The 25,453-nt window shown below is 47.7% G+C and overlaps 1 protein-coding gene across 1 annotated transcript in view; it reads left to right on the top strand.

The window, feature by feature from the left end:
• The window catches only part of LOC125447147 (GATOR complex protein WDR24-like), a 34,851-nt gene extending 12,094 nt beyond the window's left edge, over positions 1 to 22,757 (top strand). Inside the window, exons 3-9 of the mRNA XM_059640475.1 lie at positions 730 to 907; positions 2,202 to 2,981; positions 10,996 to 11,120; positions 16,014 to 16,118; positions 16,595 to 16,932; positions 19,742 to 19,926; positions 21,990 to 22,757. Coding sequence (XP_059496458.1) covers positions 730 to 907; positions 2,202 to 2,981; positions 10,996 to 11,120; positions 16,014 to 16,118; positions 16,595 to 16,932; positions 19,742 to 19,926; positions 21,990 to 22,158 — 1,880 coding nt within the window. The 3' untranslated portion in view covers positions 22,159 to 22,757. The remainder of the gene's footprint in view (positions 1 to 729; positions 908 to 2,201; positions 2,982 to 10,995; positions 11,121 to 16,013; positions 16,119 to 16,594; positions 16,933 to 19,741; positions 19,927 to 21,989) is intronic.
• The last annotated feature ends 2,696 nt before the right edge of the window (positions 22,758 to 25,453 follow it).

The raw sequence follows: 25,453 nt of genomic DNA, 5'->3' as shown, positions 1-25,453 counted from the left end.
CAAGCAGCATCAGAGGAGCAGGAAGGTTGATGTTTCGGGCCTAGACCCTTCAACCAAGCTCCCTTTGCCCCTCACTCGTTGTGTTCATTAACCTACCCTAACTCTTGTTCTGAGGAAGGACTTGATTCTTTCCCTTTTGTTCAATACCCTATCTCTAATTGTCTCCAGCCCTCTTGCCATCTGAAAACACTACGTTCCACCATCTTTAGCCTCCTCTTCTTCAATCACTTCTCCCCCCATCTTTTGACCGTGCTCCAAGCTCTGAAAAATTCTCCCCATTTCTCTTCACCACCTCTCCCAAAACGCTTCTGAAAAGCAACAGTGAGGAAGGGCAGTGTCGAATAAATCAAAATGACTCTTTAGTTTATACTTGTGAGCTCTCTGGAGGCTGTACCAATCGTCAGTGCAATACCAACAGAGCCCTGTTGGAGGTGCTGTCTTTCACACTCTCTGCTGTCTGAGGTCAATGAGAAAGATCTCAGGGGCAAGGGAACTTTCTTCAAGGGACCCTGGCCAATGTTCATTGGTCACTAAAACCAGATGATGTGGTGACTGTCAAAGTGCTATTTGTGGGAGCTTGCTGTGCACAAATTGGCCATATCACAACGGTGACCCCATTTCATAGGCACATCACCCACGTTCCTGTTGTTGACAGAAGGTATAACTCTGGTCCTGTCTGTTAGGCCGGAACTTCTTTGTAATGTTACTGTGCTGCACTGCCTCCTGCAGGTCAGTCTGAGAGCGTGCGCAATGTCCACTTCAGCGCCCGCGATTTCTTCACCTTCGCTGCGACCTTTGAGAATGGGAACGTGCAGCTGTGGGACATGCGGAGACCAGACCGATGCGAGAGGATGTTCACGGCTCACAACGGACCCGTCTTCTCTTGTGACTGGCACCCGGATGACAGGTAGGAGCGAGCCCGGAGCAGTGTGCACAGCACGCGCTGTGTTTGTACATGGGCGTGTGAAAGTGCGATAGGGTACATATATGTGCGTGTGTACTCGAGACTACATCCTCACAACGTGCCACTCCATTACCTTAATTCAGGGCATATGGGCATCAATGGCTGGGCCATCATTTATTGCCCAGTTGCCCTCCAAGTGGGCTGCTCCACTCCGTGTGGTGCAGGGAGACCCACTTCCAGAGTTTTGACCCAATACTGAAGGAATAGTGATGTCTTTCATTCAGTTAGTTATATTGAGTCAATTACCGCACTGAAAGAGGCTGTTTGGCCCATCGGGTCCTCGCTAACTCCCTGAGCACCAGTTCACTCAGTTCCATGCCTCATCTGTGACCGTCTTCCTCTAAAAGTCCGCCATTTCCTTTCTAGATGAAACATTATTCATCATCTCCACTCCAGCGTCTAGTGGGCTCCAAGTTCCAGATCATCACCATTTTCTACATGAAAACATGTTTCCTCCCATCTGACCCCCACATCTCTCTCCAAAACCTTAAATCTGTGTCCCCTCCCCAGTTCTATCCATGCACCATCAGTGAACGGGGCCAGCTTTTCTTCATCTACCTTAGTGAGACCTGACATTGTTCACCTCCGCTGAACTTCCCCTTGGTCTCCGATGTTCCCGGGAAAACAGTCCCATTGTTTCCACCCTAACTCGTAGCTAAAATCCCTCATCTCTGGAACCATTCTGATACATCTAACCTCTCAGGAACCCTCACATCCTTCCTAAAATGTGACCAGTTCAGGGCACAATTCTCTCACTGGGGCCTACCCAGAGCTTTATAAAGGTTTAGCATAATCTAGTTGTTTTTGTATTTGGTGCTCAGTGTTCTACATACTTCTTTTACGACTCCCTCAATGTATCCTACCACCTTTGAAAGACCAAAGTCCATGAACAGCCAGGCCCTTCTGTCCCTGCCAACTCTGTAGAATGGAGCCACCACGTCATCTTGGCCTCTCTCTCCCTCCTCCACCTTGCACATATCTCTCTCGATCCAATTCCATCTGCCTCTCTACACCCCACTGCGATCAGGTGGCATCACCCTCACATTTTGTCACTCCTCGAAGCTTGGTATTGAAACCAGAGTTGTCTCCACTGGCTTACAACCCCAGGAGGTGGTGGGGAGGTCCCTGTGCCAGGGGCGGTAATGTATTGAGTTGGTGCAGCGGATGCAGATCAAGGTCTCCAGCCTGGTCCTTGTGGGTTGGTGCCAGCCTTCACCTCTTTCTGTTTCTTGTGCAGAGGCTGCCTCGTGACTGGAGGACGGGACAAGATGGTCAAAGTGTGGGACCTGACTGGTTACAAGCCCAGGGAGATGTACTGCGTGCAGACCATTGCCTCCGTGGCACATGTGCTTTGGCGCCCAGACAGGAGATACCACATTGCCACCTGCTCCATGATGGTGGACCACAACATCTACATATGGGATGTCCGTAGGCCTTACATTCCTTTTGCTATGTTTGAGGAGCACCGAGACGTCACCACTGGCATTGCCTGGCGCCATAACCACGACCCCCACTTCCTTCTGTCCGGTTCAAAGGACAGCACCCTCTACCACCATTTCTTCAAGGATGCCCAGCGGCCAGCAGGCCAGGCAGTGCCCGAGGGCCTGTGCTTTGGCCTGTTCGGGGACGTGGCATTTGCCGTCAAGGAGGGACTGTGCTCGGCCGAGAGCCACCGCAAGGCCCTGTCCGCCGACCGTCGATACCCATTCTTCTTTACCCGGCGGCCAGACCCCACCGAGCAGTTCACCAATGTGTCGAGTGCCCTCAGCCTCTTCGAGACGCAGCCTGGCGCTGCCTCCATGGACTGGTTCGCTGAGACAGCAGCCCGATACAGCCTGAGCGGAGGGCCCCTGCCCGAGCTGTGTGACCGTAATGCTGCCGTCGCCAGGCAACTCAACCGCCACCAAGTGGCGCAGATCTGGAGGATGCTGAAGATCATTTACACAGGAACAGGGGCGACCAGCAACATGTTGCCAGGGTCAGGGAAGGCAGGGGCCCCCCTCACACCCCTCAGCAGGTACAGCGACCACCCCCACCCCCTCAGCAGGTACAGCGACCATCCCCCACCCCCTCAGCGGGTACAGTGACCACCCCCACCCCCTCAGTGGGTACAGTGCCCTCTCCATTGCCCCCCCCACTTCAGTAGGTACAGTGCCCTTTCCATTACCCCCCCACTTCAGCAGGTACAGTGCCCTCTCCATAACCCCCCCACCCCCTCAGTGGGTACAGTGACCATCCCCACACCCTCAGCAGGTACAGTGACCCCCCCAGCGGGTACAGTGTCCACCCCTCCCCCTCAGCGAGTACAGTGGCCACCCCCTCCCCCTCAGCAGGTACAGTGACTCCCCCCCTCCCCCTCGGCGGGTACAGTGACCACCCCCACCCCCTCAGCGGGTACAGTGACCACCCCCACCCCCTCAGCAGGTACAGTGTGCCTGAAGGGAACAGTACAGCTTCTGGCATGACCTTTATCGTAGACGACATTCAACTATGGAGGCATTTCAGAAAATGTTCATTAGATTTGCTACCTAGTCGGTAGGGAGAATGGGAATCTATTTATAATGGGGATGTGATGGCCCAGAGGTATTATTTCTGGACTGCAGAGACCCAGGGAATGTTCTGGGGGCCCAGGTTTGAATCCTGCTGTGGCAGATGGTGGAATTTAAATTCAATGATTGTCTGAAATTGATAATCTAATGATAACCTTGTAAGCATTGCTGAATGTCAAGAAAAACCCATCTGGTTCACTAATGCCCTTTAGGGAAGGAAACTGCCATCCTTACCTGGCCTGGCCTACATGTGACTCCAGACCCACAGCAATGTGGTTAACTCTTAATTGCCCCCTGGGCAATAAATGCTGCTTAGCCAGCATTGCCCAAATGCCATGAATGAATAAATGAAAAGGATGAATTCCAAAGAGGAGCGTTTTAGGTGATGAAGAGAGACTAATCAGTTCAGACTTTACTAGGGGCTAAGAGCCATAGCCTCGAAGTGAGGGCAGGGACGGGGGGTGGGGGTGGGGGGGGTGGGGAGCAGATTTAGGACTGAGCTGAGGCGGAACTTCTTCACCCAGAGGGTTGTGATTCTATGGAACTCCCTGCCCAATGAAGTAATTGCATGTTTTTAAGGAACAGTGATGGAATTAAGGGTTAAGGTGAGCAGGTGGGTAAGTGGACTGAGTCCACGAGAAAGGTCAGCCATGATCTTATTGAATGGCAGAGCAGGCTCAACAGGCCAGATACCTACATCTGCTTCAGTTCCTTATATTCTAATGTATACTCACTCAAGTTGAGAGATTGAGAGGAGATCTAGTTGAATTTACAAGATGCTGTGCCAAGTGGACATAGAGATGATGATACCTCAGCAGTTTGGAACCCAGAGTGAGAGATAGTAGGAACTGCAGATACTGGAGAATCCGAGATAACAAGGTGTAGAGCTGGATGAGCACAGCACGAAGGCTGATATTTCGGGCCTAGGCCCTTCTGAAGAAGAGTCCAGGCCTGAAACATCAGCTTTCCTGCCCCTAAGATGCTGCTTGGCCTGCTATGTTCATCCAGCTCTACCCCTTGTTATCCTGGAACCCAGGGTCACTATTTTAAAATGGGGCCAACCTTCCAGACCAGGGATGAGGGGAAATGGCAGCATCTGTGAAGACAGAAACCGAGTTAACATTTTGAGTCTGGTGTAGCTCTTCTTCAGAATTGAGGAAGAGTCAACTCTGTTCCTCGAACCACAAATGCTGCTAGACCTGTTGAGTTTCTGCATGTTTGTTTCAGATTTCCAACATCCTCAGTATTTTACTTTTGATTGAATCTTGTCATTATTCCCTTGGACAAGGCGTTTCCCATGTTGGTGAATCGATGGTTATTCAAATGCTAACAAAAACAGAAATTGTAGGAAAAACTCAGCAGATCTGGCAGCATCTGTGAAGAAAAAGCAGAATTAATGTTTCGGATCTAGCGATACTTCTTCAGAACAGAATTATTCAGACAATACTTTGCCTTATCGATGTTGGTGTTTTCACTGACGAATAGCCATGAGTCGTGCATTATTTGCTAGTCCTCAGTTAAGTAACTCGAGAGCTCTGAGGGAGGGTCACCAGACCCGAAACGTTAACTCCATTTTCTTTTCTTCACAGATGCTGCCAGACCTGCTGAGCTTTTCCAGCAACTTCTGTTTTTGTAGCCCGAGGTGTGGATCAGTCTATCAGATAACCCCTTTGGCAGGAATCTGCTTCTGAGCCCTCACATAGTTCAACAGCCAGTGTGTTCTCCCTGGTCTCCAGCCAAATATTTATCCCACACAACATCGCTAAAGCAAATGGTCAGGTTGTTTATCATACTATACTCTTGTGGGAGCTTTCTACAAGCAAATCAACAGCTCCTTTCCCTACGTTATATCAATGATACTTCAAAGGTACTTCATTGGCTGTACAGGGCTTTTGGCAGGTCCTGAGGTCACAAAAGGTTTATAAATGCCAGATTCATTGGAATAATTTGACTATCTCTGATTCTTCTGTCTCAAGGAGGGGTAGGCTTAAGCCCAAGTAATTGTTTGTGATATATGTAAATGATCTGGAGGAAGGTGTAGATGGTCTGATCAGCAAGTTTGCTGATGACACTAAGATTGGTGGAGTAGCTGATAGTGAAGGGGACTGTCAGAGATTAAAGCAGAATATAGATAGACTGGAGAGTTGGGCAGATAAATGGCAGATGGAGTTCAATCCAGGCAAACGCGAGGTGATGCATTTTGGAAGATCAAATTCAAGGGCGAACTATACAGTAAATGGAAAAGTCTTGGGGAAAATTGATGAACAGAGAGATCTGGGTGTTCAGGTCCATTGTTCCCTGAAGGTGACAACGCAGGTCAATAGGGTGGTCTAGGAGGCATATGGCATGCTTTCCTTCATTGGACGGGGTATTGAGTACAAGAGTTGGCAGGTCATGTTGCATTTGTATAGGACTTTGGTTCGGCCACATTTGGAGTACTGTGTACAGTTCTGGTCGCCACATTACCAAAAGGATGTGGATGCTTTGGAGAGGGTGCAGAGGAGGTTCACCAGGATGTTGCCAGGTATGGAGGGTGCTAGCTATGAAGAGAGGTTGAGTAGATTAGGATTATTTTCATTAGAAAGACGGAGATTGAGGGGGGAACCTGATTGAGGTCTACAAAATCATGAGGGGTATAGACAGGGTGGATAGCAAGAAGCTTTTTCCCAGAGTGGGGGACTCAATTACTAGGGGTCAGGAGTTCAAAGTGAGAGGAGGAAAGTTTAAGGGAGCTATGCGTGGAAAGTTCTTTACACAGAGGGTGGTGGGTGCCTGGAACGCATTGCCAGCGGAGGTGGTAGACTCAGACACGTTAGCGTCTTTTAAGATATATTTGGACAGGTACATGGATGGGCGGGGAGCAAATGGACACAGACCGTTAGAAAATAGATGACAGGTGAGACAGAGGATCTTGTTCGGCGCAGGCTTGGAGGGCCGAAGGGCCCGTTCCTATCCTGTAGGTTTCTTTGTTCTTTGTTCTTTGTAATAGCCAGTATGCACCAGATTCTAAACAGCTGATATTTTTACTGTAAATGGGGTGGGGAAAGTACTGTTTCTCCCCAGTGTTCCTATGGAAACTCAGACGAGGGAGGGTAAGGGTTATGGTTAGGGAATTACTGTCCCTGTCTGCCATGATCTCATTCTGTAGGTTCAGGTCCTGAGGATTAAAACTGCCCAGATGTGTTCCACTTGGCACAGAAACTGATAGGAGGAACCTTCCATCTGGACCAGGATGGTGACGTGAGGAATGTGGGAATATCGGAGCTGAAGTGCCCATTGAACTCACTCTGCCACTGAATTAGATCATAGTTGATCTCAGGGGGTCGACCTTTAAATCTGTAATTTGAAGTTAGCTTCACGTCAATTAATCCAGAATTGAAATCTAGCCTCGGTGATCGCGAGGCTATCATTGCTATAAAAATGTCCTTTAGAGAAGGAAATCTACCATCCTTACCTAGTCTGGCCTAGATGTGACTTCAGACCCACAGCAATGTGGGTGACTCTTAACTGCCCTCTGAAATGGCCAAAGCGAGCCACTCAGTTCTGGAGCATTTAGAAATGGGTAATACGTGCCAGCCTTTGTCACTAACACTCACATCCCTGAAAGAAACTTAAAGAAATTCTGCCTCAGTGCCATTTTCCTGCATCATCTCACTATCTCTATATCCCCTCATAATGTTCGTATCCAGAAATCTATCAATTTCTGTCTCAAACTTGCTTAATGATGGTGAGCACAGATTTGAAACAATCCCTAATTTAAGTGAAGAGACTCCTCATTGCAGTCTTAAATGGCCTGCCGTTTTTCATAAGATCATGCCCCCTAACTCTAGAATCACCAACCTGGGGAAATATCCTATCTCTAACCACCTGGTCATGCCTTGATGAAATTTACAGATTTCTTACCAGATCGTACCTCACTCTTTGAAAGCCTAGAGAATACAGGCCTGGTTTCTTCAAATGCTCCTCAATGCAATGCCACCATCCGAAGGTTTACTTCAGTCGCACGCCCTGTATGGTATATATGTTTTATTTATTCCCTTGTGGGATGTGGGCATTGCTGGCCAGCCAAAATTTATTGCCCGTCCCTAATTGCCCTTGAGAAGGTGGTACTGAGCTGCCTTCTTGAACTGCGCACTATATTTCCAGGAAATATTTGTCTGTAGACAACAAGTGACTGCAGTTGGAGATGCAGCAGCTGAAGGAAAGGGTGGTGGGGAGGGAGGTCAGTAGCAAATCAAAAGTGAACTGGATAAGTAACAGAAGTGGTTGGTTTTGTAGAACTGGTAATGTGTGTGCATCAAAGCAACACTGATTCGATGGGCAAGGTTTACAACCACCAGAGATAGTAGGAACTGCAGATATTGGAGAATCCGAGATAACAAGGTGTAGAGCTGGATGAACACAGCAGGCCAAGCAGCATCAGAGGAGCAGGAAGGCTGACGTTTCGGGCCTAGACTCTTCTTCAGAAAATGGGGGAGGGGAAGGGGGCTCTGAAATAAATAGAGTGGGAGATGCAGATGATAGAAGGTGGTAGAGGAGCAGATAGGTGGAGAGGAGACAGACAGGTCAAAGAGGCGGGGATGGAGTGTAGGTGGGGAGTTGGGGTGGGGGTTGGTCAGTGAGGTGGGAGGAGTGGATAGGTGGGAGAAAAGAGTCACAGGTCAAGGAGGCGGGGACGAGCTGGGCTGGTTTTGGGATACGGTTGGGGCTGGGGAGATTTTGAAGCTTGCGAAGTCCACATTGAGACCATTGGGTTGCAGGGTTCCCGGACAGCATATGAGTTGCTGTTCTTCAGCTGGCTTCGATGTGGCACTGCAGGAGGCCCAGGATGGACATGTCATCCAAGGAGTGGGAGGGGGAGTTGAAGTGGTTCGCAACTGGGAGGTGTTGTCATTTGTCACGAACCAAGCGTAGGTGTTCCACAAGGCAGTCTCCAAGCCTCTTGGTTTCCCCGATGTAGAGGCGGCCGCATTGGGAAAGGCGGATACAGTATACCACATTAGCAGATGTACAGGTGGGGTGAGGGGGGGAGGTGTAGGGGCAGGTGTAGCACTTCCTGTGGTTGAAGTGGGGAGCATAGAGCAGATGAGGGAGTGACGGAGAGAGCACTCCCCCCAGAAGGCAGATAAGGGTGGGGAGGGACATATATCCTTGAGAGTGGGGTCAGATTGCAGGTGGTGGAAGTGGTGGAGAATGAGGCATTGCTTCTGGAGGTTAATGGAGTAATATATGAGGACAAGGGGGATTCTGTCTTTGTTGTTATTGCGGGGAGGGGGTGTGAGGGCTGAGGTGCAGGACCACTTTGTGGAACATCTACGCTCAATTCGTGACAAACGACAACACCTCCCAGTTGCGAACCGCTTCAACTCCCCCTCCCACTCCTTGGATGACGTGTCCATCCTGGGCCTCCTGCAGTGCCACAACGATGCCACCTGACGGCTGGAGGAACGGCAACTCATATTCCACTTGGGAACCCTGTAGCCCAATGGTATCAATGTGGACTTCACCAGCTTCAAAATGTCCCCTCCCCCCCACTGCATCCCAAAACCAGTTCATCTCGTCCCCGCCTCCTTGACCTTTCTATCTTTTCTCCCACCTATCCACTCCCCACATCTCACTGACCAACCCCCATCCCAACACCCTACCTACACTCACTTTTACTGGCTTCATTCCCGCCTCCTTGAACTGTCTGTCTTCTCTCCACCTATCTGCTCCTCTATCCGCCTTCTACCATCGGCTCCTCCTCCTTAATTATTTCAGACCTCCTTCCCCTCCCCCATTGCTGAAGAAGGGTCCAGACCCGAAACATCAGCTTTCCTGCTCCTCTGATGCTGCCTGGCCTGATGTGTTCATCCAGCTCCACACTGTGTTACATACAACCACCATGCTCTTTCACTTCCAAAAAAAGGCTGCGATAGGCTGGGGCTTCTTTCAGTGGAGCTGAGGAGGTTGAGGGGTGACCTTACAGAAGTTTATAAAATAATGAGGGGCATAGATAGGGTTAGTGGTACGTGTCTTTTCCCTAGGATGGGGGATTTCAAGACTAGGGGGCACATTTTTAAGGTGAGAAGAGAGACATTAAGAAATGACGTGGGGGCAAATTTTTTACACAGAGGGTGGTTCGCATTTGGAATGAACTTCTAGAGAAAGTGGTGGATGTAGGTACGTTTACAACATTTCAAAGACATTTGGATAGGTACACAAATGGGAAAGGTTTGGAAGGAGAGGGGGCAGGAGTAGGCAGGTGGGATTAGTTGATTTTGGGATTATAGTGAACATGGATTGGTTGGACCGAAGGGTCTGTTTCCGTGCTGAATGATTCTGTGATTATGTGAAGGAAATGACAGGGTCCGCTGGGTCTAGCACAGGAGAGAAATGTCACTTCCTGGTCTAACTGGAAGAATCTCTTGTCATGAACGAGAGATTGTTTTTTACGTGTTCTCAACTGGTCGAGAATTACATCCTTCATATAAAAAAAAATTCATAGGATGTGGCAAGACCAGCATTTGCTGCCATCCCTAATTACATTTGAACTGAGTGGCTTGTTAAGACAATTAAGAGTCAATCTAATTGCTGTGGGTCTGGAGTCAGAACAGACCAGGTGAGCATGGCTGATTCCCTTCCCGAAATGACATAAGTGAACCAGATAGGAGTTTTTTTACAATGATCGATTCTGAGATCTCCATGAGCGTAGTTTTTAATTAAAGATTCCTACTGATTCAAAGTTTGGCAGCTGTCATAGTGAGATTCAAACCCATGTCCCCAGAGCATTAGCCTGGGCATATGGTATGATCGACACTGTTATAAAGGCAATGAGGAACTCTCACTCCTTTCAGACTATAAGCTGGTCTGCCCACAAATAGATCACATCATTGCAGTGGGTGGTGCTTAAGGCACTCCTCAGTGTTAACCCTTTCAGCGCCTTACACAGTCAGACAGCAGGGAGAGATATACTCGGTCGAATGGGTTCCAGCTGCGTTACTTCTTGTACAAATCCATAATCAGGACCCTGTGGTGTTGAGGGAGTGCCATGTTATCATCCAGTACTGTGTTCGCCAAGTGGAATGTTCACCCTAGACCTGCCTTTCTGGTGGTTCAGGTTAGAGCCATTATAGACGTGGGAGCTCTATCTCTCAGCCAACACTCCTCCCTCAGCTGACATGTCTAACTGAGTTATACTGTCGCTCTGTATGAGGGAATGCAGTCTTGGAACAGCAGGACCAAGTAAGATCCCTTCAGCAAGGGATTCAACGAGTGAAATGTTTGAGATATTTTGAAAGGGGCCTTCCGCTCCTATCAGCTTGGGTAGGATTTGGACACTGGATGTGAGGATTCTCCCACTACCGTTCCCACTTCACTGATCCTGTCCATGTTTTATCACCAGCTGCTGGGCAGTGCGTTGCTTTGGTTTGTAATGGATTCTCTTGTTGTTTTCTCTCTCACCCCCCGACCCCAAACCCCTCACATGCCCTGACCCTGCAGCTTTACGTTGAAGGACAGTACAGCTGTGTTGGGAGGTGAAGCCAAACTGGAGCGAAGCCGAATGGAGAACCGACAGGACAGTCTCCCTCTGGATTCGACAGTCACCTCGCTGCAGACAAACGAAGGTAACCTTTTATCATTTTTTTTATTCGCTGCAACCTGACAGGTAACAGGAGGAGTCATCTATCTGATCCGTTGGGCCTGCTTCAACCTCTGTGGGTATTCTTCCACCTCAATCCCACCTTCCTGGCCAGTCCCCATATCGCTCAATAACTTCATTGTTCAAAAATATTTCCATCTCAAATACACTCGCGGTCGGACAGCTTCTGGGAGAGAGAACTCTGAAGTTTTGCCATCATCTGGGTGAAGAAATACCCCCTCATTCTGAGGCCTAACTGATCAGCCCTTTTATAAGCTCATTGACTAGGCTGGTATTTGTTGGCCAGCCCTAATTGCCCTTGAACTGAGTGGCCCATATTTCAGAGTGCGCTACATTGCTGTGAGCCTGGAGTGTATCAGACCAGGTAAGGATGGCAGATCTTCTTCCATAAAGGGCCCTTGGTGAAGCTGATTGGGCTTTTCTGGCCTGTAATAATGGTTTTACGGTCACCATCCCTGAACCAAACCCTTCACATTTGAGAAACTGAATTTAAATTCCAGCAGCTGTCATGTTGGGATTTGAACTTGTGTTCCCAGTATATTAACTGTGCCCCTGGGTTATTAATGATGGCAAATTTACCACCACACCACCATCTCCCATGATGGCTTTGTGTTCTAGATTCTATCTCCAAGCACTGTTGCCCTTGGTTTGTCAAGATCTCTTTGAATATTATATAATGCGATGAGACCAACTCTCATCAACCTCTGAGAAAACGGTCCATTCTGCTCGATTCTCTTCTCAGAGGAAAAGCTCTCCCTGGAATGAAGCAAGTGACCCTCTTTTGCACCTCCAAACATCTCCTTCCTTAGGACAGGAAGACTACTGAAGCCCTCTCTTACTGTAGCAAGACCTCTTTACTCTCACACTCCAAATCGCTGAAAGAAACACAACAAAGCCAGCAATGTGCATTGTTTGCTGCAACTACACATTTCTGTCACTTGTGTGTAACGAGACCCAAATCTCTTAGAATACCAACAAATTGTATTTCAACGATTTCTGCTTGTTTCAAAATCTCTGTCTTTCTAACAAGTAAATGGAGTGGAGTGGGGCACATGTTTTGCTGAGTTCTCTGAGCTTTTACAGCAAAGCATAAGACATTAATTTGCCTGATAAAGCACCTCATTCGTTCTTGGTGACACATTAATCCTAAATAGCCCAAAGGAGCAGACAGAATAATGTTGGTTTCACACACAGGGATTTTATGGACGAGCTGTGCAGATGGTGTCCCCAAGACTTTAAGATGATGTGGGTGTTTGCCTACTGGCTCAGAGCTGGCAAGGGCCCTGATTCACCCCTTTTTGAGAAGGTTCACCGGAATGAGCATTTAAAAGGTGGTGGGATCTGGGACACTGTGGGTGGGGGAGCTGCTGGAGACTGGCAGCTCTCCATTGCTCACCAGCACCGCTGGGAGGTGTTGGCCACTTCTATCACTGCACCTATTCCAAGGGTCAACAGGGGACCCTGGGGCAGGTGAATAATCAAGGGAGGGTGATTCTAGGGATTGCAGTTGAAAGGGGGAAGTGGCTGGCGTAATAGAAACATATAGACACATAAAATAGGGTCAAGAGTAGGCCTTTCAGCCTGTTCCGCCATTCAATATGATCATGGCTGATCATCCAACTCAGTCCCCTGTTCCTGCTTTCTCCCCCCACACCCTTTGACCCCTTTAGCCCTAAGAACTAGATCTAACTCCTTCTTGAAAACATTTGATATTTTGGCTTTGGCTGCTTTCCATTGCAGAGAATTCCACATTGTCTGGATAAAGACATTTCTCCTCATTTCAGTCCTAAATGGCCTACCCTATATCTTTAGGCTTAACCCCTGGTTCTGGACTCCCCAGTCATCCACACCATCTTTCCTGTGTTTAGTCTGTTTATCCCTGTTAGAGTTTTATAGGTTTCGATGAGATCCTCTTCATTCTTCGCAACTTTACTCTGCTCCCCCATTCAGTATGATCATTGCTATCCTAAATGCCACATTCCCCACTTGCCCTTCACCCCTTCCCTCAATGACTTTAAAATCTAAACTTTTATCAATCTTTCTTGAATATATTCAGTGCCCCAGCTTTCTGTGGGTAGAGAATTCCACAGGTTGACCACCCTCTGAGAGAAGAAATGTTTCTTCATCTCAGTTCTAAATGGCATACCCTGTATCCTGAGACTGTATCCTGTGGTTCTAGACTCCCTAACCAGGGGTAAACCTCCCTGCATCTAATCAATCCAGTTCCATAACAACGTCTCTCAGCTTCCTAAACTCTACAGAAATAAAGAAGACTATATTTCAGCCTTAACAATTCTTTGAGCTCAATATTTCTCCCTTAGCCTGTGTTTATTGCAAAAGGTCCATGCCCTGAAATTCATCCCTCTCTCATGTCATTGGAGAAACTAGTTTCTTGTGAATGAGATGTAAACTGGTTGTATGTAGTAACAGGCTATGTTACTGTTTATATCTTTGTTTAGAGATAAGACATTGTGAAAACATCTTGATGTTCATAGAATGGTGAAATGGGTGGCACTATATTTTATAACAAGCAAACTCAGCAGGTCTGGCAGTACCTGTGGAGAGAGAAACAGAGCAAATGTTTTGAGTCCAGTACGAGTACAGGAGTTGGGAGGTTGTACAGGACATTGGTTAGGCCACTTTTGGAATACTGCATGCAATTCTGGTTTCCCTGCTATAGGAAGGATGTTGTGAAACTTGAAAGGGTTCAGAAAAGATTTACAAGGAAGTTGCCAGGGTTGGAGGATTTGAGCTATAGGGAGATGCTGAATAGACTGGGGCTATTTTCCCTGGAGGATCAGAGGCTGAGGTGTGACCTTACAGAGGTTTATAAAATTATGAGAGGCATGGATGGGGTGAATAATCAAGGTCATTTCCCCAGGGTAGGGGAGTCCAAAGCTAGACAGCATAGGTTAAAAGTGAGAGGGGAAAGGTTTAAAAGGGACCTAAGGGACAACTTTTTCACACAGAGGGTGGTGTGTGTTTGGAATGAGCTGCCAGAGGAAGTGGTGGAGGCTGGTACAGTGACAACATTTAAAAGGCATCAGGATGGGTATATGCATAAGAAGGTTTTAGAGGGACATCGGCCAAATGCTGGCAAATGGGACTAGATAATTTAGGATATCTGGGTCTTTAGCCAACCTCCAGGTCTTCCAGCACCTCACCTGACAAATATCTCAGTAAGGGGCCCAGCAATCACTTCCTGAGCTTTCCACCAAGTTCTAGGGCACACCTGATCAGGTCCCAAGGATTTATTCACTTTTACGCATTTTAAGACAATCAGCATCTCCTCCTCCATAAGATGGACATTTTTCAAGATGCTATTTATTTCTCTAGTTTTCTCTCTAGAATTTCTTTAGTCATCCAGCATTCCCTACACCTACCAGCCTTCTCTTTACCCTAACAGGATCAGACTGTCTCTGGATTCTCGTTATCTCGTTTTTGAACGTTGCCCATTTTCCAGCCGTTCCTTTACCTGCAACATCTACCTCCTAACAATTTTTGAAAGTTCTTGCCTAATACCGTCAAAATTGGCCTTCCTCCAATTTAGAACTTTAACTCTTAGATCCAGCCTATCCTTTTCCGAAACTATTTTAAAACTAATAGAACTCATTCATGAATGAGGGCTGGACTAACATTTATCGCCCAACTCTAACTGCTCAGAGGGCTGTTGAGAGTCACACTGCTGTGGGTCTGGAGTCACGTGTAGACTAGGTAGGGATGGTGCAAAAACAAAGATGCTGGAAAAGCTCAGCAGGTCTGGCAGCATTTGTGAAGGAAGAAACAGAGATAACGTTTCAGGTCCAGTGACCCTTCCTCATAAGGGTTCCTGATTCACAGCATCTGCAGTTCTTTTGGTTTTTATTTTAGGTAAGTTTGGAAGTTTCTAACACTAAAGGACACTAATGAACCAGACACATTTTTCCAACAATTGGCAATGGATTCATGTTCATCGTTTGACTCTCAATTCTAGATTGTTATTGAAGTCAAATTCCGCCATCTGGCATGACGGGATGTGAACCCAGTCCAGAACATTAGCTGGGTCTCTGGATTAACAGTCCAGCAATAATAGCCCCAGGCCATCACCTCCTGTTGGTGGGGGTCAGCAGGAGACCTGTGCCTGTGATTGTTACGATAGCAGGAGAAGTTAATGTGGATGGCTAGTGGTTTCTAAGAATGGCAATAGGCCATTCACAATGGACTCACTCCATTGTTCAAATAGATTGGGGCTGATTAATCCTCAGTCCCTTTTATTAACCTTGAGATCCTCAACCTTTGTAAACTTTCACTTGCTGGAAATCTAGTAAGAATAAGTCTTGAAGAATCCATTTCTGTGGGGGATAAGGAATCAGATTTCTGTGACCCCGAAGGTCATTAGCTTGTGGGTTTTCTCTCTCCCCACAGGGCAGGGGAGGCTCTGTTGCTAATTGTATTCAAGGCTGGGTTTACACAGAATTCCCTTCCTCAGGGCATTGTGGGTCTACGTCCAGCACCATGCACTACAGCGGTTCAAGAAGGCAGCTTACCACCACCTTCTCCAGGGGCAACTAGGGGCAGGAAATAAATGCTGGCCCACCCAGCAACACCCATATCCCACAGGTCAATAGAAAGAAAAATATCACTGACAAGGAAGTCAGGGTCATGGGTGGCCAAGCAGGGAAGAGCAGCCATGATCCACTCAGATGGTGGGACAGGCTCACAGGACCAAATGGCCTACTCCTCTCAAGCTCTTGTGTTCTGAGATCTTGCAGAGTGGTGTGGCCTGATCACACTCTTGTGTCCCTCCCTGGTACTGAGGCGCTACAATAGGATGTTTTTAGTTCTGATTGATGCCTCTCAGTATTTGCCCTCCTTTCAGAGAATGAGGAGACAGAGGGAAGTGATGCCCCAGCAGACTATCTGTTCGGTGACGGTGAAGGTGATGAAGATGACTTCTTCATAGTCGACCATGAGAACGCTCCAGGTGAGTGACCGTCAGCTCCAACACTCACTGAGTATCAGGAAAGGTTGATCCAACCTCTGTAAAACAAAGCAGGGACCAGCGAGCTCATCAGGTTCTGTCAGATTCTGAAGGAGGTTGATAAGTAAACGGGTGGCACGGTGCCTCAGTGGTTAACATTGCTGCATCACAGCGCCAGGGGCCTGGGTTCAATTCTAGCATTGGACATCTGTCTGTGTGGAATCAGCATGTTCTCTCTGTGTCTGCGTGGGTATCTTCCCACAGTCAAAAAAGTTGTGCAGTTTAGGTGGATTGGCCATGAAAAATATGTTTTTTTTGGGGGGGTCAGTGGGAACTTGGGCTGAATGGCCTGCTTCCTCACTGTAGGGATCCTATTCTAATGGTCTTTGTACCAAGATACAAAGGCAGTTTCCCCTAATGACAGGAGAGCGTGTTTCCAGGTTAACTCATTTTGCTCCACTGTCCCCTCCATCCCGCAGGAGAGGACTCGGAGTTTATCCTCCCACAGGAAGGCTTCCCGCTGCGACATGAAATCCTCGATCACCCGACAACTCTCGATCACTTCCAAGACAAAACGGACTCGCCCCACATCAGTGGCAACGAAGCGGACCTGGTCTCACTGACTCCGACCGAGGGCATTTCCCTGGTCTCCGTCTCACAGCTGCCCTTTGAGAATGGCTTTTCCACTGATTACTTCAACCTCGTTGTGAGGGACATGATGTGCTTCTACGCTGAGCAAGGGGACGTGCAGATGGCGATCTCTGTCCTCATTGTACTCGGAGACAGGATCAAAAAGGAAATCGACGAGCAGACACAGGTACGGCCAAATGTCATTCGGACAAACTGACTCCACTGTTTTGTCTCTGTTAATCTCACCCTACAACAACAGCCTGCTCTTTTGTGGAGGAAAGCACCCCACCCGTGTGCCGCTATGTAAAGGAACACCACCACGTTCAAGCTCCCCCCCAAGTCACCCACCATTCTGACTTAGAAATATATCACCGTTCCTTCACTGTCGCTGGGTCAAAATCCTGGGATTCCCTCCCTAATAGCATTGTGGGTCAACCCACAGCAGGACGAATGCAACGGTTCACGAGGGCAGCTCTCCACCCCTTCTCAAGGGCAACTAGGGATGGGCAAGAAATGCTGGCCCAGCCAGTGATGCCCACATCCCACAAAATGAATAGAAAAAGAAAGGTACAAATGATGAGGTTCTGTGAAGGAGAAATGAAGACCACCAGGAGCACTGGTGCTAGGGTTACATAGTTCACAGAATCCCTACAGTGTGGAAACAGGCCCTTTGGCCCAACAAGTCCACACCGACCCTCAGAGCATCCCACCCAGACCCATCCCCCCATAACCCACCTAATCTACACCTCCCTGAACACCTTGTTTTAAGGAAGATCTTTAAAGGATGCAAGGGATTAGAGAGTGCGAGCTTGGGGGTTTGGGAGAAGACCCAAAGCTTATATTCTTCACAACATAAGGGATTTACAACTAATTTTGGGACAAAGGAAGTAGAGGTTGTGCAAAAAGGACAGAGCTGGATGGATGCAAGGTTCCTTGAGTTTTGAAGGGCTGGAGGAGGTTGCAGAGATTGAAGATGTGGCTCAGTGTGGGGCATGGCCTTGTTTGGAATATGGCCCTGTGTAGGATATTGATGAACAGGGAGGCAATGTCTGTCAGTGAGTGTTGCAGGGGAGGGGAGGTGGGGTGGGGGGGGGGGGGGCGGGGAGAAGTGGGTTGAGGAGTGAATCAGGACACAGACAGCAATGTCAACCTGCTCAAGGTTATGGAGGGTTTGGGTACAGTTTATTTTACCATGGCCCTGTTAATTGAATGAATGTTAGGAAACATGGGCCTCTCTCCTTGTGTGGCCCGACTGTCGACAGGCTCAAACCTCAACTGGTATCACTTGGAGAAGATCCCAAACTGGAGTCTAGCTAGATTTTCTGTTTGCTAACCCTGGCAATGCTGGTGAAGTCTCTGTGAAATAGACCAGGTCCATCAGCACTGCATCCTGGTAGCTATCGTCTATAATTGTCCCATTATCCCAAGAATGCCTGTGTGCTGAACTGATGAATTAATGGGCAATTTCGAGCAGAGCTAAGGACAGGTTGAGTGGATTCAGCCTACACACATTGGAGTTTAAAAGAACAACAATGGTGACCTAATTGAAAGATACAAGGTTCTTAGGGGGCTGGACAGGGTAGATGTGGGGAGGTTGTTTCCCCTTGTGGGAGAATCTAGGACATAATAGGATTAGATAGGATGGACAGTGAGATGGAGATGGCTAGCACGAGGCAACATAGCTTTAAATTGAGGGGCGATAGATATAGAACATACGTCAGAGGTAGGTTGTTTACTCAGAGACTAGTAAGGGCACAGAATGCCCTGCCAGCAACAGTAATGGACTCGACAACTTTAAGGGCATTTAGATGGTCATTGGATAAACATATGGATGATAATGGAATAGTGTAGCTTAGGTGGGCTTCAGATTGGTTTCACGGGTTGGCACAACATCGAGGGCCGAAGGACCTGTACTGCGCTGTAATGTTCTATAACTCAGAATAAGGGGTTGAACATTTTAAGACAGAGATGAGGAGGAATTTCTTTTCAGAGGTTAGTGAATCTGTGGAATTCTTTGCTGCAGAGGGCTGTTGAGGCTGGGTCCTTCTATATATTCAGGTTTGTGATAGATTTTTCTAACAGTAAGGGGGGGATCAATAGCTACATGGAAACAGCAAAAAAATGGAGTTGAGGCTTATCAGATCAGCCATGATCTCATTGAATGGCAGCGCAGACTCAATGGGCTGAACGGCCTATTTTCACCGCTATGTCTTATTACTAAAACACAAAAGGTTATGAGGTGGGGTGACAGGGTAGGTCCTGACAGGATGTCTCCCTGAAACTAGAGCAAGTGGTGGCATATCGTCCGACTATCACCCCTACAACAAGATGGACTCTTCCCACATCAGTGGCTGCAAGCTGGATTCTCCCATTTGAGACTGAGATGCGGGTGGTTAGTGTTTGGAATTCTCTTTCACACTGGAGCTTGTGGGGAAGTGATGGCCTAGTGATATTGCCATTAGAATCTTAATCTAGAGACCCAGATGATGTTGAAAGGACCCGGGTTTGAATCTCACCGTGGCAGATGCTGGAATTTCAATTCAATAAAAAGCTGGGATTAAGATTCTGCTGATGACCGTGACTCCACTGTTGATTGTTGTAAAAACCTATCTAGTTCACTCATGTTCTTTGGGAAGGAAATCTGCCATTCTTACCTGGTCCAGCCTATACATGACTCCAGATCCAATGGGCAACAAATGCTGGCCTAAAATGACCATGACTGAATCAATGTTTGACTACATTGAAGGCTGAGTTAGAGAGATGTTTGATGGACAAAGGAGTCAAGAGTTACAGGGGACACACACAGGAAAGGGCACCTGAGACCACAATCAGATTCGCTGTGAATTTATTGTACTGTTCACAAATTTGAGGGGCTGAATGGCCTGCTTCTCTTCCTAGGATGGTTTGTTCTGTTTTAAGAAAGGAGTTAGTTTGCTTGTTGGAACATACTTACAATCGGTGGGATTTATATCTTACGTTATTTTGAAACCCTTCAGGAACACTGGTATACCTCTTACATTGACCTCCTCCAACGCTTCCAACTTTGGAATGTAGCCAATGAGGTGATCAAGCTGAGCACGTGCAGATCCATCACATGCCTGAACCAGGCTTCAACCACCCTGCATGTGAACTGCAACAACTGCAAACGGCCAATGAACACTCGAGGCTGGATGTGCGAGAGGTGAGTGAACTGTGCCACTAGTGTGAACCCAGGACAGCGGGTTTGCCAGCTGCGTCAGGTGTCCATGGCAGTGTTGGGGGCTGCCAAATGCCCTCACAGTGATTTGGTTGGCAATGCCAGGGTGGGGTCAGGGAACCTGTACCAATCTGAGGTGGGGATGAGTTTGGTGTAGCTCTGGTAAAGCACCGAGGAGCTGTAACCCTAACTGAGGGTACTTGTGATTAAAAATGTGGTACTGAGTCATAGAATTGTTGAGCATGCAGAAGGACCATTCGGCCCATTTTGTGTGTAATGGCAACCCTGGGGAATTCTATACTACAAAGCAGTTGAGGCCAAAATATTAAAGGTTTTCAAAAACTGGTTAGATACAGTTCTTACGGCTAAAGGGATCAAAGGGGATGGGGGGAGGAAGCAGGAACACGGGACTGAGTTGGATGATCAGTTATGATCATATTGAAAGGGGAGCAAGCTTGAAGGGCTGAATGGCCTACTCCTGCTCCTAATTTCTGTTTCAAAAAGCTACTTGAGTGGTCCCACTGATTTACTTCTTACATACTACCCTGCAAATGCTTTCAGTTATTAGGACACTTTTTGTGGTGTGGTGTGTAGTGTCCCTGGCTCTGTGCTGGAAGCAATGATCAGCGAAAAGTATTTATCTCATGGCCAGGTGGGTGCGTGTTGAACCTTCATGTGATTGGTAGAATGATTGAGATGGTCTTCTGGTCAGACACACTGGCATTCTGAGTTACCGCATCAGGCTTTAACAGCTACAGCTTTCCCAATCAATTTCCACAATTCCCTTTCGGAAGTCACTGCAGGACATTCGGCCCAGGATCAGGGTGTGTGAAAACTGAAATTTCTTCAGTAATTCACCTTGCCAGGGTTGGACGGTTTGAGTTATAAGGGAGAGGCTGGGGCTATTTTCCCTGGAGTGTCAGAGGGGTGGCCTTACAGAGGTTTATAAAACCATGAGGGGCATGGGTAGGGTAAATAGCCAGGGTCTTTTCCCCAGGGTAGGGGAGTCCAAAACTAGAGGGACATAGTTTAAGGTGAGAGGGGAAAGATTTAAAAGAGACCTAAGGGACAATTTTTCACTGAGGGTGGTGTGTGTTTGCACTGAAGTAGTGGAGGCTGGTACAATTACAACATTTAGAGGGCATCAGGATGGGTGTATGAATAGGAAGGGTTTAAGAGGGATACGGGTCAAAAACTGGCAAATAGGACTAGATTTATAAAGGATATCTGGCTGGCATGGACAAGTTGGACTGAAGGGTCTGTTTCCATGCTGTATGTGTCTATGACTTTGTTCATTACATAGAGCCCTGCTCTCCCTGCCCCACATAATTTCCCCCACCCCCTTCACCCCGCCACTGCTTTGTCCTTGCCCCAGCTGCAGATACGACATCACCATGACCTAACCCCCTACACACACACACACAAACACATGCAAATCCATGCTGCCACACATACACACCTCCCTTTTTCCTCCATGACCCACTCGCTTCCATCACATGCACACACACACACACACAGGCACATACACTACCCCTCCCTGGTGTAAAAAAAATTAATGGATTCCCACAGTCCTTCATATTCTCCAGGTACAGAGCTGCCTTATTCCACCGACTTCACAAAATCCTGGAAAATTTAAATATGGCACAGCCTCAGGCCCTCAAGGTATTGGGAATTTTGGACCCTGGACCTTTCAGCCAGTACCTTCCAAATAATCAAAACTCACAGGATAAAAGAATTATTTTCCTTAACCTAGCTCAGATTTTTTTGCCATTTCCTCACTATTCTAACCTCGGAAACAGATTCGCCCAATCCACTCCTTTCGAAAACAAAAAATCCTGGAATAAGATTGGACAGGAGAGAAGGTAGCTCCCATGAGTGTGGCACTGGAGGGGGAAAACGAGAGGGGGGGAGAAGAAGAAAACGAGAGCGGGGGGGAGAAATAAATGAGGCGGGGGTAAAGGCAGGTCTGGGAGTGTAGGACAGATGAACAAATCCAGATGTACAGATATTTACATCCTGTTTATTTGCTGTGCTCTTTCTGTTGCTAGGTGTCGGCGTGGTGGCAGTAGATGTGCAGTGTGCCACCAAGCAGTGAAGGGGCTCTTTGTTTGGTGCCAGGGCTGTACACATGGAGGACACCTCCAGCATCTCATGGACTGGTTTCAGTTCCACACCCACTGCCCGACTGGGTGTGGCCACCTTTGTGAATACACGTAGCCAGTAGCACGCTCATCTCCTTTCAACCTCCCGGAAGAGGAGACACCACATAGATGGATTTCATTGACTGGGGGCCAGGCGGTGCCTGCAGCTTACAGCAAGGAGGGGCCTTTCCAGTCAGGTGTGTAAAGGGAAGTTCAACCTGTTGAGGAGACATTTCATTCAAGGTTAACCACAGAAGGGAACATAGCACCAATGGATTGGACTACAATGACAGCCAGCGATCTCTGAGAAAACTACCCCCTTTATGCTGAAGTAAACGTTTCAAAGATTTTTGGGCGAATGGCATCAATAAGGCTGGTCTGCCCCATAACTGAGGGCGGGGATTGTTGTGGAACCTCTTCCTCAAGTTGGGTTGTCCACCACCATTCATCACAGGAGGGCCAGGACGAAAAGCCTGGCTGTGACTGTGTACTGGTTTTAGGATCATGCAGCCCTGCCTATTACATGCTGCTCCCTGCTGCATGCTAGTCCTGTGCACACCTCGTGTTTAGGTCTCCTGGTGGCGTACCTAACCCCTCCCTACACTGCACTGTAGGTGCACCTGCAGCACATGGACAGTAGCAGCTCAAGAAAGCAGCTCACCACCACCTTCTCCAGGCCAGTTAGGGATGGGGGGGGGGGGGGGTGGGCAGGGGGAGATATGTTGCCCCAATCAGTGACACCCATATCAGTGAAAGAATATCTTACAGAATTAGGCAGAGGAGGGTAGCACAGCAGATTGGAGACACTGGGGTTGCAGATTAGATGCAATTCCTTCCCTTAACTCATACCTCTGTGCCCTTGCTTCTCAGAGATGCAACTGTCCGTAAGTACAACTCCAAATGCTCAGCTTGGATGGTGGTGGCACTGGCTTCAAACCACATCATGAAAGCTGTTAGTTGCAGCTTATCAGTAACTTGAACAGAGAAGGGCAAGGAGAGGAGCTTGAATTAATTCCCTCCCTCCCGGTCCCTAAGAGTCAGACGGACTGAAGCCCTGTGACAGTTCTCTGCCCAGTGTTCATATTTAGCCAGCTGCCAGAGCTGTTCAGACATGATTGAAAGCTAATTTACAGAACTCCTTCACATAAGTGGCAAGAGAGACTTGGGAAACATGTACACAAGTCAGCTGCTTAAAGTAACAGCATACCTGGAGACATCTGAGCAACACGGTGGCTCTGTGGCTAGCACTGCTGCCTCACAGCACCAGGGAGCCTGGTTCGATTCCAGTCTTGGGTAACTACCCGTGGAGTTTGCACATTCTCCCCGCGTTTGCGTGCTTTTCCTCCGGGTGTCCTGGTTTCTTCGCAGAGTCAGAAGATGTGCAGATGAGGTGGGCTGGCCATGCTAAATTACCCAGTGTCCAGGTTTAGGTGGGTTAGCCACGGAAAACGCAGGTTTATGGAGATAGATTAGGGGGCTGGATCTGGGACTGTGTGGGATGCTCTTTGGAGGGTTGGTGTAACTCGATGGGCTGAATGGCCTGTTTTTGCACTGTAGGAATTCTAGGATTCAATTCTATGGCCTACAACTAAGAAAGGTAAAAAAAAAACGTGCATTCCTATAGCCTTTTTGTTTGGTTTCTGAACCTGAGACCGACCAACTCTTGGGTGTTGCATGTCGAACCCCTCCAAAGTTCCTCAGGATTACCAGGTGCCAGTCTTCAGCCAGATCAATTTACACACCATATAATATCAAGGAACAGCAGAACACCCGGGCTCTGGTCCCCTGACAGTACCTTGGCATTAATACTGAGGGCTAGTGCTGCAGATTGAGATAGTCAGCTCCCATGATTTAACAGCTTCCAAACACATTTTTTAAAAAAAAAAATCTCTATTCTTGCAATATATATATTGCTGACAAGGCTAACAATTATTGACCATCCCTACCTGTGCTTGAGGTGGTGGCGGTGATCTGCCTTCTTGAGCCACATGTAGGGTAGATACACCCACAGCACTAACAGGGATTTCTAGGATTTGAACCTATGACAGCGAAGGAACAGTGATAATGTTCCAAGGCAGGACAGTGTGGACTGTCCTTGTCCAAGCAGGCATTAAGAGGCTGCAGGTTTGGAAGCAGTTATCGAAGGAGCCTCAGTGAGTTGCTGCAGTGCATCTAGCAATTGGTACATCCTGCTGCCACTGTATTTTGAGGGAATGAAGGTTTAACGATTTGACACCATCTGGTGCACAATTTGTTGAGTGCTGTTGGGAGCTGCACCCATGCCAGGCAAGTGGAGAGTATTCCACCACACTTCGGATTTATGCCCTGTCAATGGTGGGCGAGAGATGGGGATTCACAGAGAGCATTACAGCCCTTAAACCAATAAACAAAGAAAAGACACAAGGATAAGATTCCAAAGAGCAGCCAGAACAAAGGAATTGAACGTAGTTATCAGCAAATCAGGCCAGAAAATTAGCAAGTTAGAGTGTCATCCTCAGCTTATTTCTCTTGCCTTTATTTTGTCTGTGTTATCTAAACTCTACTCAGTTCAGCCTCTGTCTCCCTGAACAATTCACTAAATTAACAATTAACTCACTGACTAAATTAACTCAAGTCTTACTGGGATTTTTGTTGAAGGCAAGAAAACAGTGTAAAACGTCTTCAATGCATGTAATATGTTAACTAATGCTGTTTTAATTTAAAAGGAAGCTTGCAAGATGCAGGGGTGCCGATGGTATTTAATGGGCTGTGTATTTACTTCAGCTGCTGGATTTATTCAGTTTGAACACAAACATATATTTATCTACCAATAGGAAGTGGAAGGTCAGTTCAGAAACCACCAAGACTGTAGCTCGTGTTCACATTCCATACGTGCATGATTCCTGGGAAAAGGGGCTAGCAAACGTGGAAAGGTTGGGCTTTTACTCCCAGAGTTTAGTAGACTCACAGGAGGTGATCTTACCAAAAAGATGAGATTCCGAAGGGACAAGATGGATACAAAGATATTACCCTCTTCGTTGGAGGAGTCCAGCAACATGGGATAATTTGAAAACAGGGAGTATTCAAGTACAATGGTGACGAGGAGAAACTTCTTCCCTGTGGGTTGTTTGTCTGTGGTGTGTTTCTCAGAGAGGGGTGGAGGCTGAATAGATGCAAGGCTGAGTTAGATAGAACTCTGATTGTCAAAGGAGTAGAGGGCTACAGGCAGTAGACAGGAGTGTGGAGTTGAGGCTACAAACAGATAGACCACCACAAGATCAGCCACCGTAATAGTGAACAGCAGGGCAGGCTTGAGGGGCTAAACAGCCTATTCCTCGTTCTTGTGTATTTGTCCAGTAAGGACACGAGGCTAGAAAACAAGTACACCTTCT

The sequence above is a fragment of the Stegostoma tigrinum genome, chromosome 38 (assembly GCF_030684315.1).
Source record: "Stegostoma tigrinum isolate sSteTig4 chromosome 38, sSteTig4.hap1, whole genome shotgun sequence".
In the NCBI taxonomy this organism is placed as follows: domain Eukaryota; kingdom Metazoa; phylum Chordata; class Chondrichthyes; order Orectolobiformes; family Stegostomatidae; genus Stegostoma; species Stegostoma tigrinum.
The sequence above is the reverse complement of the archived record's forward strand: the minus strand, read 5'-3'. Positions and strand labels throughout refer to the sequence as shown.